The sequence below is a fragment of the Euprymna scolopes genome, chromosome 33 (genome assembly GCF_053919585.1).
Source record: "Euprymna scolopes isolate OS-2025 chromosome 33, ASM5391958v1, whole genome shotgun sequence".
Classification (NCBI taxonomy): Eukaryota; Metazoa; Mollusca; class Cephalopoda; order Sepiida; family Sepiolidae; genus Euprymna; species Euprymna scolopes.
The window spans coordinates 43,690,563-43,705,939 of NC_136514.1; the positions used below are offsets into that span (position 1 = coordinate 43,690,563).

At 29.1% G+C, this 15,377-nt stretch overlaps 1 protein-coding gene across 36 annotated transcripts in view; it reads left to right on the top strand.

The window, feature by feature from the left end:
• Positions 1 to 15,377, top strand: part of LOC145258201 (uncharacterized) — a 418,516-nt gene that overhangs the window by 215,844 nt on the left and 187,295 nt on the right. For all 36 annotated transcript variants that reach the window (XM_080116132.1, XM_080116128.1, XM_080116134.1 and 33 more), the window contains one exon: positions 9,857 to 9,972. In XM_080116132.1, the coding sequence (XP_079972258.1) occupies positions 9,873 to 9,972 (100 nt within the window). In that variant the 5' untranslated portion in view covers positions 9,857 to 9,872. The remainder of the gene's footprint in view (positions 1 to 9,856; positions 9,973 to 15,377) is intronic.

Here is a 15,377-nt window from a genome sequence, read left to right on the forward strand (position 1 = left end):
TAATATATATATATATATATATATATATATATATATATATATATATATATAGTTTTGTTAAAAAAAAAGAATAAATCTTTAACAAACTTTAACAAAGCAAAACTTATCACGATAAGAAAAGCTCAATACTATGAAGAGGAGCTAACAATAGAGTGGGGGTAGTTTTTTTAATGATCTGCATTATTTCATAGTGGCCTATATTATTATTATTTTACTATTACCTACATATATACTACTCTTTCTGTTTACACTTAAATGTTGTACCTACTGTTAATGTTTTTTTATTTATTTTTTACCATTCCTTCATACTCATTTCATATCTAAATGTTACTAAGACAGTTTTTATCTATATTTGCATAATTCTGTCCCTTCTCTTCTGATAAGAAGCATTTAGCTTTGAAATGCCATATCATAAAAAAAATTTTTTTCTTAATTTTCGCTTTTACTTTTTACTTATTGTTCTGATGATATAATAACTTTTATTTCTCATCTTTAATTTAATAATAATAATAATATACACACACGCACACACTTTAAATGTTCAGAGTTTCAGTTTTTATATTTCACGTCGATTGCAGGGTTTCTTTCAAAATAGTTTTAAGGAATTACAATATTTGTTCAAACCAAATCTTTTAAATACAATTATTAAAATATTTAAAGTTCTCTTATTCAAATAATTAGTACTTATATAAATATACTTTCAAAGAGAGAATCTTGTATGTTTTTTGTCTGACAGATATTTTCTTTAGAATTGAGTGTAGATTTCTCTTTTTAAATGCCAAGAAATTGCTAAGACGCGTTTTCTTTTTGAATTTGGCTTATCTTGTTTGCACAAGAATCTGCACTTTAAGAGCACAAAATTATTGTTCTTGCAAAAAAAGAAAAAAAAGGGGAATGGAATTACCAACTTATCAGTTGTAAATTATTTTCATGTACATATTAGTGCAATATGAAAACGCTGAATATTTAATGACCGTCATTATGCTTCATTTGTAGATGTATATTGAAAACAAAAAACATAAAGCCTTTTTTTTTTATTTCTGTTAGATTAAATTTATAGCATTAGAAACTGAATTTTCTTTCCATACATTGTCAGTGTAAAAAAAAGTTTCATCATTATCATCATCAGCATTATCATTATATATTTTTTAATTGTATTTATTCATTTTATTTTTAAGGGTTTTGATATTTTTTTAAGCATTCCAAGATAATCAATTATCTCTTGCTTCAAGATAAAAGGAGATCTCTATGAAAATAAAAGAAAAAAATGGAGGAAAGAAAGAGAAAAAAAAATGATCTGAAAAAATATTTGAAATTGAAAAAAAAAAATGTAAACTGGCAGCCATTTTAACTTTTTATGTATATATATTTTTTGCTTTAGTTTTTTCTTTTCATTTTCCTCTTATTAAAAAAAAACTAAAAGCAGTTTTCTCTTTTGCCTCATCTCTCATCTTTTCAAGTTCGATTCTTTTTTTTCTCAGCATTGCAAAACCAACAAAAGAGGAGAATTTAAAAAAAAAAAAAAAAGACTGATAATTTTTCCTCTTTACTGTACACACATGTACCCACACATGTATAATAAAAAATGGAAATTCTCTTTGCATTTCAAACGTACAATTTCGCATAAAGCCGCCAGACACGTGTAAACAAGGGAGTCATCAAAGGACAGTTAATGTAAGCGGTATTTATAACTAAAAACCAAATAAAATGATGTGGAAAAAGTAAAAGGAAAATATGATGTTCAGTTTTTCATAAAAATTTCAAATGCATTCATTTAGAAAAATACATTTTTTTGATAAAGGGCAGCGGACTGTCCGAAATATTAGAAATTATATGAACACGTATTATTTATGTGTTTTTATGTTTTCCATAAAACTATTTTTTTTTTTCAAAAATATTACGATATATAAACAAAGAGCCGTTGCTCAAAAGACTAGATCTTTAAAAAGGTTAATTGGGTATCCTTTAGAGAATCCATCAGAGACACCTTGATCTTTTCTCTCCCTTTTGCACAGTGTATAAATAAGACAACTGAATAGGTCAAGCAGACACTGAAGCATATGTTCCCACACAAATTTTATAGCAAGCCCCGTGCTCCTCAATGGTTAAATTCAACCTGTATAGCTGCCATTGTGCAAAAGCATTAAGCGTTCTACAAATACAGCCACTCTTATAGTGTGATACAAATAAGCTAAAATTTAAACTTTCTGATCCAGAGTATGGATTTAGGCAAGCTCGTGCTACTGCGGATATTCTAACAACCATCTCTGAATGCATATACTATGTACTGGATAAGTAGTCCTTTATATATCCATGTCTTCTCATGAAAATTGAATCTAACGGTATTAGTGGACGAATACTTGATATACTCCCTCTTTAACAAGTGAAAAACCCAGGTGTGCCCTAAGGGTCAATTCTTGAATCTTCATTGTTCTTAGTATTCATAAACTACCTCCCTGATAAAATTGTGTCTAAGATATGTACATTTGCTGACACCAGCTCTATATCAAACATATAGGAAAAACGGATGTACACATATCTAAGCAATGGCTGAAACCTTGGAAAATGACCCTAAGTATATAGTGGAATGGGAACATAAATAGATGGTAACATTTAATTCTACTAAGACAAAGCTCCTTTCCTTGAACAATTACAAAGAACTTATCCAGCCACCGATTGCTATGAATAATAACAATCTAGCTAAGAGTTCATCATTCAAACTCTTTGACTTAATATTGTCAAGACTGCTTCATAGAAGGTGGACTCCCTCTACCATGCTAGAAAGATACTCACACCAAACAATGTTATATCTCTACAAAGCCACCATTAACCTATGCATAAATTTGCCACATATTGAACAGGGTTTAAAAAGGAGCTTCCAAAGGTCCCTCACTATCCACCAAACTCCAACTTTTGTCGCATCACTACAATGTTGCGTCTCTGTACTTGTTTTATATGTACTTTAATGGAATTGCCTCTTACGAATTTGTAGCACTGATGCGCTCTTGATGCAAATACCCCCGACCACTGATACCAGAGAGCCTTCTACTTTGATAGTCCATCCCTTCAAGCTGCTAGACTTTCGAATTCTCTCCTTTCCTGCTTCCTTGAGTGTACTAACATACAGAAAATTAAATATAATATGAACAGACATCTTACTGCTGAACTCCCTACAGGCATGATTCTTAATTTACAGTAACTTCTTACATCTTAGTTATGTGTTTTGTTTTGGGTGAATATGAGTTATATATATATATATATATATATATATATATATATATATATATATAACAAAAAGTCTATATTCCAAATTCCAAGGTGTTGTCCATCTTACCGTTTATTTCTTTCAGCATGTTAAAATGTTCAATTCTTGACAGCACATTTTAACATGCCAAAAAAATAAATAAATAAACAGTAAGATAGCAACATCTTTGAATTTGGCATATAGACGTTTTGTCTTATATTGTATATGTTCGCTTTGTAGTTAAAATTAAAGGATTGGTGTAGATGAGAATAGTAGTCCGAAGAATCTAAATAATCCGTGTAATAAATCCTCATCTAAAAAATTCAGAACGGTTTTAATTAGTATCAAGCACTGTTTATAAACGCAATAAGATCTATAAGATTGTTTACCCACCCTCTGTAAACAAAACTATACATTTGTGATATCACACACACACACACACACACACACTGAAATAATTCGTTTTTTTTTTTCTTAAATCCTTAATTTCTTATTCCATCTAGACAGCTGTTTTGTTCAAACAAAATAAAAAAAAAATTCATTTTCTTAATTTGAAAAATTAAAAAACTGCTGATAATCCTGAGTTCATCAGTAGAAATCCGGAAAAAAAAGAACCGAAAAGGCCCAAAATAAAGAGATAAAAAAGCTTATGAAATAATTTTTTTTTCTCCAAGTGTCGTCTTTCTAAAATTTTCTTTACTCATCCATCAATCGAAATATTCAAAGACAGTTTTATGTCAAAAATTATCTACTGAATTAAAATAAAAAGATTTTTACAAAAAAAAAAAAAAAAAAAAAAAAAAAATCTCCGAAGTGTACTTTTTTTTTTTTTTTTTTTTTTGTCTTTTTCATACTCGACTTGAATTTATCTGCGATTCATCCAGCAATTAATAATAGTTTATAGATGGATATGACATATATAATAAAATTGATAATAAAAAAATCTTTATATAATAACCTATCAAGATACTAAAGGCTCTACACGGATAAATGGAGCAATTAATATAGGAAATAAAGAATAAGAATTCAAAGTTAAATAAAACTTTATTAAACTATCAAATTAATAAGGAAAAGGATTTTTTCCTTATTGATTTGATGTTTTAATAAAGTTTTTATTTAACTTTGACTCCTCATCTTTTCTTTCTTATATATATTGTATTAAGTATAATGACTGAGGATAAGATTGTGATTTTCTTCCACTTTCTCTGAAATCATCGTATTACCGTAAAATTAAATTATAATCATAGTTATTATCCATAATGAATATATTAGGCTTCTACGAACGTACTTGAGTTGTGGTTATTCCTTCTAAAGTACATAACTATATAATTCTAGAAGATGTATCTGACGTTGTCTGGTATCAAACGTAATGTTAAATTCCTTAAAAAAAAATGAAGTAAAAAAACAAACGGAAAGAAACTGAGACATGTGGATGCGAGTATAATTTTTTTTCCAAACAGTTCGCATCTTGTAAGTAAAATAAAAAATACTCAAACTGAGATCGAAACAAAAATCTAAACACAGTGAGTCAAGTACTATAACCATTAGGCTAGCTTGACATCATCCTTATGAAGAATTTTCAAACGAACTTATATTTAACATAAGGAAGCTGTAATGTTTCACAACCGTTTCAGTCGTGAAACAATTGGAAACGGAAAAAATCCGATCACTCACCCACGTACCAATTTTTCAATTTTACCCCCTTAGCAGCCCTTTTTTCCGGATGAAAACTGATAAAAAATTTTCCACATGTCTGAATATCCTATAAACAAATTTTCAAGTCTGTTAATAAAAAATTCGTTGAGTATATTGGTTGAGAAGTGTCCTTATTCACACATACATTCTTACTTATATACACACACATACACTAGCTGGACCTATCAAGTGTTGCCTGGGAGTCTTTTTGCTTTCATTTTGTTTTGCTGGTTGGCCCCATCCCATTTTAGTCTTTTTTTCTTGAATAAATTATTGAAAAAAAAAAAAAAAAGTATGCATATTTTTTAGAAAGATGATTGAATGAAGGAATAGTGAGGAAACTGACCTCCTGGCACAGAACTGGATTGGAAAAATGAGAGCAATGGACAAACGATGTTTATATAAAGTCTATCACACATTTTATAAAATGTAAAAATTATTTTTTTTAAATTAATTCTTAAAATTCATCAGTAATAAGAAACTAAGAACAGAAGTACATGATGGTTTTCTTCTAGCAAATTATGATTTTATTTATTAAAAAAAAAAAAAAGAATTTTGTTAAAGTTATGTAAATGAATGAAATTTAAAAAAATATCAAACAGGATTTTAAAAATTGAAGAAAAATTAAAATTATCAATAGTAAAATTTTTATTTCTAACAACAGATTAGTATGTACCCCATCAAATTTACAGATTTGTATGAAACTTGTTAAACTATTGAGCGAAATTGTAGGAGGGTACTAACTTATATTAGAAATGTTTAACATAAAGCTGAAGAATGAAAATAAGTAGAAAAGATGATAAACAAAGGACTTTAAGAAAAATAAATTCTGAAAAATAGTCGATGGGTTGGGTTAGTGTGCTGCGAGGGGGAGGTGAAATGACATAATATTAGAGAAAGCAGAAACAAAAAATCCCTCCCCACCTTCAGCTAGAGGCGCTTTTTTATTTTAAAAAAATATTATTATCCACTTCTACTTTTACTTCCTACAATTTTATCATTTTTTTTTAGTAGCAAAAAAAAAAAAAAAAAAGAAAAGAAAAAATAAAGTGCTGATGATTTCTAAAAGGGAAGATGGGGGAGGGGATTAAAAAAAATGATAAAATGGGGAAAAAGTCGGGAAGAAGGGGAAAAGAAGAACCTTTATTTTCTCCAAATTATTTAGTTGGAATAAAAAGTAGAGGAGCAAAATACCGTTTTCAGTATTTGCAGATTTAAATGGCTGTTTTCTAGAAGCTGCTATAAAAAAAAACACCTTCAGCTTTAAATTGCGAAGATGGAGTAATTTTCACCATAAGCACAGAATTATGAGTAATTCTATATCTTCAAAAAGATATTAGAGATTGTCATCAGAGGTATTCAATTGATTTTTACTTGCGTGTCTGAATTTTTGAGATGAGGCTTGCTTATTTGTATCATTTGAATTCTTCAGACTACTGTTCTCATCTTGAATGTAATTTTTGCATCGATTTGGTTGATGTGACCTCCGATCTTCTTTAGGTGCATTTTGTTGTTTCTGTCGAATGCAGAAATTTGCATGGAATTTCGAACGGGACCTCTTATTTACTTTGGAGGGGTCTCGTTCCGTCAGCCATCATTGGATAATGGCCCTAAGTAGGTTTAATTCTAAGTGTGGGCGATCAAAATATACAATTGCGAATTGCGTAGGACCTCTATTCAGTCATGGCTGACGGAACAAGAGCATGCTACTCCCATGAAATAAAGGGTTCCGTTCGAAATTCCATCCAAATTCCTGAGTTCAACAGGAACATTCCCGAATTCAACAAGATGCACTTGAAGGTCGGAGGTTACGTCGACCAAAATGTTGTGAAGATGACGCTCAAGATAAGAACAGTAGTGCGAAGAATCTAAATAATATGAATATGATTTTTACTTGTTTACTTATAGAAATTCCCGACGTTGTTTGTGATGGAATGAGGAATCGTATGTCTTCCAACACCCACCCCATAACACCATATTTTTGTTCATTGTATTTTATAATCAAATTTTTGAAGTGGGGCCCTAGCATGTACACAGTAATGATTGGATAAGTATGATGGCATTAATTGAAATAATTTTCTGTAAATTGATAGTTTTTTACCCTCTTCCAGGCACACCTCACATTTATGTGTAGGGTGGGAATGATTAAGGGTACTCTTGATCCAAGTCCTGAACCCTCTGTTTTATTTACCCCCTCTCTAGGAGATTAGGCACATGGTCAGGTCTGGGTTTGATGAAAATGTTTTTGTAGAACGAATTGGATTCGAACTTAACACAAGTTTTCAGTCAACCACTTAACCTCCCCTCTCTCCCGCCATTACGTTTTAATTTCTCTAATTTACAAATTATAAATCGAATCAAAAGTCTTATTTTTAATGTTATCCTTTTTTAAGCAAGTGTTGTGGGAAATGTAGTTTTAGAATATGATTATGCTTAGGGCGAATGGGGGTGTCTATTTGGAAAACTATTGGAAGAGATTTTGAACAAACAGAGACGAATTACTACTCTATATATTTATTATCAAAGTTAACCAATTTAGTCCCCCCAAAAGTCCTGCGCATTTACTACGTGAGTTTGGAAAGCAAAAATAAATGAAATCAAGTTCTTCTCATTTCGTCTTTTATTTGAAGACTTGACTTTCTTAAAACTAAACTTGTCTTAAAAATTAGAGCTTGGTCATTTGGATTTGCATCTATTGTTTTTACTTAATTTGTAGGGCAAATTTTATTGCGCACTGTTTTTAGTTTAGCAAAACTTTCTTATCAAACAAAACATTTCATTCTTGCTGTTTATTATCCGGTAAGATTTTTAGATTTCTACAATTGTGATTTTTTTTATTTACCAAATTTTGTTTTCTGTACTTATTGTATTTATTTATTTTCTCTTTTGAATTTCTTGTTTAACCCCCCCCCCCCTCATCATTTTTATCTTTGGTCAACATTTAATGACATCCTATTTTCATCCAATATTTTTCTCATTCTGATTATAAGAAAATCTAAAACCTGATATAAGTTAAGAATTTGGGTGGGTCCACCTCTCTTAACTGCCCAGTGGCGGCTCAACCGTGACTAGTGTTTCTACTTTTAGAATCTTTTTTTTTTTTTTCGTCATGTTTCAAACATTTGATACAACTTTTCAAATAGCATTCTTTTTTCTATATTAATAAAATTATGTTGCCGCTTTTCCCATGTCTGTGTGTCTATGAATGTTTATCACCTCTACGCGACTTAGACATTATTTTTTTTTTAATATTTACTATTGATTGTTTATTACAACCAATAATGTAACAGCATATAATAAAATGAAAATTAAATCCACCATAATGTATTTTTGTTTCTTTAAAAATAAGTCGGTCATTTCAATCTTTCGTTAATAGTTGAGAAAAAAAAATAATTTGTGACCCTTCACAATTTGAATGGAATTTGGAAGCATTTAAACTGTCGAATAGAAAGGCATTTTCTTTTTTTTTCTTTTTTTTGTTTCTTTTGGCTTTTATATTCCAAGCAAATCCTCATGTATTAAAAGTTTTGAAAATCATTTGCATCCAATAATTTTATCAGTAAAGATTAAAACATTACCATAGCAGATTAGTTATAGTTATATAATTTGGTTCAATTAATAATTTATTGGAAAAACAGTAGCATAATATTTAGATTTAATTAAAAATGGTACTAATAAAACAAATAGTACGTATTTTAAAAGAAAACTACTGAAATAAAATTCAAAGTAAAAGGTTCCTAGACAGCAGTGTGTGTGTGTGTGTGTATATATATATATATATATATATATATATATATATATTTTTTTTTTTTTACCCCCAATACCTTTGACCTTGATGGAAAGGAGACTAAAACTTGCTGCTATGGTTTCAAATGATCTGAAATAATAGCAAGGGGAGACTTGATTCCAAATATTTCTCATGTTATATCTCCCCTCTTTTGGAAATAGGGTATGATTGTGAATATCTCCAGTATCAAATAATCTTCATACACTGAAATTTACTTCATGTATGAAAACTAAAGAGGGGAGATATAACATGTGAGTATTATTTGGAATCAAGTCTACCCTTGCTGTTATTTCAGATCAGTTGAAACCATAGAATCAAGTTTTAGTCTCTCCTTCATCAAGTCTAAGGTTTTGGGTAAATATTTTTAATTAATATGCAAAACTAGGAAAACAAATGACTGATTAAAACATTTCATGGCTGTAAAAAGTGCCAAAAATAGGCTCTGGATTATCCTCTTAATGTGAGACCTTAAGGGCAAATGTCACATAGCTCACTACACAATTCAGGTTATTAGATTTCCAACAAGCTTTCATTTGTTAAATTCTGTTCAATAGTCGCTGAGGTTTGGAACTTGGTGGTGATGTGTGTGTGTGTGTGTATATATATATATATATATATATATATATATATATACTGGTAGCCAAATTGAATATTGAAATGCTCATATCTTTGGTTCTATGGGACGAAACTACATAAAAATTAGCGGGCTTTTTGAAAATTATAATATTATTCTATGATTAAAATTTTATGATAGTTGGTAAAAAAGAACCTATATTTTCAAACTAATAAAATGTGCCTAAATTTGCCTACATTTGTATATAGTGTCCTGGCAGGCCAGCTTCAGTTTTGCTGTTTTGGGATGAATTTGGCTTAGGGTTTTTTCTTTTGCTTGGTTGTCTCCCTTGTGGCCTTGCTAGGCCACTAATATGTATATATATGTATTTTTATGATATAAATGTTTTGCATGAGACTTGTTTGTGTTTCGTTTTTTTTTTTTTTTTTTTTTTTTACTATAAAGGAAATATATTTCTGGTTCGGTTTGTTGTTTATATTATCGATTTTTATATTATTATTATTATTATTATTATTATTATTATTATTATTGTTATTATTATTATTTCTTATTTCAGGGAATATCTGGATGCCATGACGTCATCACAACCTACAAATGCATCAGAATGGCAACTTTATCGAGTTCTGCAACGTGCAAATCTATTGCAATATTATGACACCTTCATTGCTCAAGGTAAACATGTTATTTTAGTGGAAGTATTTATTTCCTGTTTAACTCTTCGATTTATTATTGGTGTACATGCGTGTATGTTATATTTGACTGTTACAAAGCAAGGTTGTCTGTATTCTGCTATCCCATCATTTTCATGTGAAGAAAAAGTTTACAAATAATGTGTGAAACATCTTTTAAAACTTCTTTTTACCTTACCATCTAACTACTCTCTTTTTTCTCTCTCCTTGGCCGTTCAACTATTTCTCTCTACCTTTCTTTTCAAGAGACCCTTTTCTGCCTATCTCTCCTAATTGCGCCACTCTCTCTTTCTCTATACTTCTACTCTGATTGTTTCCATCCCCCCCCCCTCTCTCTCTCTCCGGTAACTGGTTCAATATAAAAAAAAGGGATGTAAATGACTGGTCTAGTTTCAGTGTTATATTTGAAACAAAGTAAGAATGAAAAAAAAAAATTAGTCATTATTTTTACTCCTCTATGCAATAATTTGGTTCTTAGTGATTTTAATTGAATGAACATTACAGTATTTTTTAAATTTTTTTATCTTAACAAAATGGTATAAAATTTGTAAGTTCATCTTGTGTAGTTTCTGACTTTTCATCACACATGCACACAGAATTATAACTTTTCTTTATATAATAGACAAAAGTTTGCCATGTTTTCTTTCACATTGAAAGTATAAATGAGAGTGCTTTGGTTAATAGATGTATAACAGTTCAGGGAGAAAAGTTAGTTGGTAGGGGAAGACCAAGGAAAGCATGGCAGTGTGGAGAGGCTATATAAAGCATATTCACGACTTAGAAAATCATTATACCAGTAAATATATACTGGTATAATGGTTTTCCTTATTACTGAGTTGTGAACATGCTTTATATAGCCTCTCCACAATTGGTGACCCTCGACCTCGACTTACAAAACTTTCCATTCTTTATACTGAGTATCAAGCCGAACAAAAGGGAAGCATTTCCACACCAAAATACTTTGTATTCCTCTGTGAGAGCGATAAATACACCAAGATTCAACACCCATGTTGTTGTAACCTTTTACCTGTCTTTCGTCTGTTGTTGATTTTTTTTTTTTAGTCCACGTGCGCACAGAAAAACATAAACTACTAATAACAACATTATCCGATCAAAAAAAAAAAAAAAGTTTCACACTTTCTTTAGCAGTAAGTGATAAGGATAGAATTATGAGAAAGAGGTATAAAGATCTGGCAGCTAGAACCCAGAGATAGGTTAGTTTGGAAGTCAGTTTCTAAAAGTTATCCAGCACATGCTAGCATGTAAAACAAACGTTAAACCAAATATAATGATAATATTTGTGGAAAAAAGCTGAAAAATTTTCAAAGTTCATCATAAAACAAATGGCGTATTTAATTTTTTAATGAAATGTTAGTAAAACTGATTAATTATACTTTTTGTGCCACACACCAACATATAAAAATTCAGCGAAATAACACAAAATAATAATTTTTAATTGTTTATTATTATACATTAAAATTAAATGTCAATAACAACATATATATTGATAATTATAAAACATGTGTATAGTCACAACATAGAATTTTCGTAGACTTTACCTTACAACTTGAATCAATGTATAGTGTGTGTTCTGTCCTCAGTTATAGGAGGAGGAATTCTTCTCGATATTTAGTTAAGGTAGTTTAATTGTATTGGTTATAACTTTTTGTATTCATGTTGTGTAATTTTGAACGAACTTACAACATTGAAGTATTTTTAAGATGCTCTATTTGTATCACTAGATATGTTTCAATTTTTCCCCCTTTTTTAATATACTTATTTGACACAGAAGAAATACTAAAATATTACTTATTTCTGGGATTGGGTTATGTTTGAAAATAATCCATTTTAATTAATTGAACAAGTATGCCATCTCTAACTTAGCTATACATGTCTCTCCCCCTTTCTTGCTCTATATTGATTCAATCACTCTTTAATATTTAAATATCTCTGCAAACATTAAAGAAACAGTTACTTTTTATTTCAGCATTATTTTTTTAATTCCTATATTTTGCCATTTAAATTGACAGTGTATTTGTACACATTGGAAATACATGTAAATTAGATGCCATAATAATAAATCTTATTACCCATAAGGATAACATAAAAATAAAGACTTATTAATTTTAGACAAGCAAAAAAATGTCTTAACAGATATATCACAGTTTATGAATTTTTGAATAAGTAATGGTGAGTTTTAAACTTATAATGTATATTTATATACAAAATGAAAGGAAAAAAAAAGAATATAATTGATTTCTTTGGATTGTATAAAAGACTATGTATGTTTTCACTTTAAGTATTACCCTAACAAAAGTTGAAAAATGTTTTGATTTTAGAATAAAAATAAATTATGTTTTGATTTTAAAATTATGATGCTATTCTACAATTCACTTTATTTTAAATGGATAAGTTAACACAAAACAATTTCTTTTTTTGAATTTTGAAAAATGTTTATAAATTTAAATTGTCTGCCAAATTTGATTGCTATGTGACCATCATTCGCCAGTTATGAGTTGAGTGAGATCAACTTTACATATATATAATTAGATATGTGTATATGCTTATTTATATGATTGTGCAGAGTAAACACTGAAACTAATTAAGTGATCATTTACAACTTGACTGTTAGGCGAGAGGGTGAATAATGCGAGCTATATTTATTTTAAATAACTTTTATGTGAAAGGGATTGGAAGCCCTATGTAAAACATTCAGATATCTGCGATTTTGATAGACTTTGGACCAATTATTGACTTAATAAATATTCCCACAATTTCAGGTTCTTTCTTTTTTTTCTTTTTTTGATAATGTTCGAAATAAAGAGTTGTTAGGGGAATACTATGGATGCAACCTTCCATTTGAAAATTTAAATATTTCTGATTTGCATTAAATTTCATCAGTAGTCATTTGACACCATTTTAGCAAAATTTCCTGAATTTCAGTTTCTTCTTAAGACTCCTTTAGCTTCAGTCTTCTAGAATCAAAATCATTTAAATGTTTTTAATTAACACAAACGACTCCAAAAAGTCTCTTCCTCTGATAAATAGCTATTCATATGGAACTTGTTATTGCTTGACACAATCCAATTTATTGGTTTTTCTTTTACCATACAAAATCGGTTTTATTCTCATTTTATACTTTTACTAGCAGGCCACCCAGCATCGCCCAGTCATAAAATATGCTTTAATATGATATTTTGATTAATGCAGATTTCGTATTTATTGTTATATTATATTGGACCCAATATATAGTAATTATTTAAAAAGTTAAAGAATAAAATGACTCATGTGCCACCACTAAGAATCAAAACCAGAACGTTTAGCTCACGATTTATCCTTTGACGTTAATGCCTGAGCTATGAAGACATGTTTGCTGCAAGTCTCAAAATTAAAACATGAACCAATAGCTATTATGTTACGCATGCATATTTGTAATGCCGTCGTTTGGCCTGCATGTGGCAGATTCCATTTTTTTTAATTTTTACACTTTTGTACCGATTTTCCCTGGCTAAAACCCAAATATAAAGTTTTTCGAATAAAGTGTTCGAATACCCTATATATTAAGTTTCATGTCTGCAAACCAAAAACTGACAGAAGAGCTTGATAGGCAAAATTTTTTAAACAAATATATATACGCATGCATAAATATAAATAGAAAGAGGTTTGTGTTTACTATAACCTTTTTATGCAAAGATTATGCAAGTATAAATCATGTAGAATATCTGCATGAATTACAGGTAATAGTTAATTAAAGATGACCATCCCCTAAGAAAACAGAAAAAACTAAAAGGGAATTAATTAAAATGAATGTTTAAAAGAATATGCAAATTAGCTAGATCTTTTACAAATTAATGCAATTCCATGACCCATATATAACAAAGTTTTATTTTCTTTTTAAATAAATAGAAAAAAGGGTTTTTAATATGAAAATCAATACACAAAAAACCCAAATTTATAGGCGTATAGAAGATAGATTATGAAGGTTGTTCAGGAAGTAAAGTCTCCTAATTTTAAATCAAAAGGTTAAAGAGCTACGAATTTATAGGAGTATAAATGTGTCTAGATACAAGAAAGAAAAAAAAAAAACATTAAGATGGCAGCAATAGTTTAATCTAAGCCGGAAATAAAATATCTCATTAAAATTATGGAAGAGTATTAATAATCTCCATAATTGTTGCTCATAATGAAATTTAAATCTGTGTACGTGTGTGTACACTTAATTTATCATTAGTATAGATTTATGAATATATTAATTTAGTCTGTTTATAAAAGTGATTCATCTTTTAACTTCAGTTATATGAGTTTGAAATTGCTTGTGTATTTTCAATATGCCTAAACACATGCATATATCTTACACCAAACATATACATATATCTTATGCTAAACACATGTCTAAAAACATGCATATATCTTACACTAAACACGTGCCTAAAACATGCATATATCTTATGCTAAACACGTGTCTATATCTTGTGCTAAACACATGTCTATATCTTGTGCTAAACACGTGCATACATCTTGTGCTAAACGCGTGCATACATCTTGTGCTAAACACGTGCATACATCTTGTGCTAAACACGTGCATACATCTTGAGCTAAACACGTGCATACATCTTGTGCTAAACACGTGCATACATCTTGTGCTAAACACGTGCATACATCTTGTGCTAAACACATGTCTATATCTTGTGCTAAACACGTGCATACATCCTATGCTCTACTCATTGTGTTTTCGATAACATTTGTTCTTTCAATTTTTTAACAAGTTTTCTTTGTTGTACAATTTTCCACTAATTAAAAGCAATTATGAATCAAAATTGTTATTTCATCTTGTATAATTACTTGATTTGATTACAGAGAAAATAATTAATATTTATAAATGGAGATTTAATTTGCAAATATTATCTGAATTACAATATTTAATTAAATTTATTGTTTTAATGTACAGTTAAAAATAAATTTGATGTGGAGATTGGGCTGTGCATTTAGTTTATTTTTATTTGGTTTGATGTTTTTATTGAAATGCTTATGGAAACGTCTCAATAAAAAGAAATGGGTTAAATATAAATTTCTGTTAAATAATATTTTATTATAATAGATTGCATGGACACTCTTGCAAGGTTTCAGGTGATATTTTTTTAAAGTATGTTATACTACTCAGTCTTAATGAAAGAAAAAGTAGAAAACAATTTTTTTTGTTGTCATTTTTGAATGAAGGAGTGTCTTAAAAAATTGTTTTTTTGTGTTTTTTTTTATTGTGGTAACAATAAATAAATAAAAACTTAAGAATACCGAAACAAATGTTTTCTCAGTATTCTAAGATTGAAATCATTATTTTTTCAATTAATTTTTAAGATCATATTTTTTCTTATGGAACCATTTATAAAT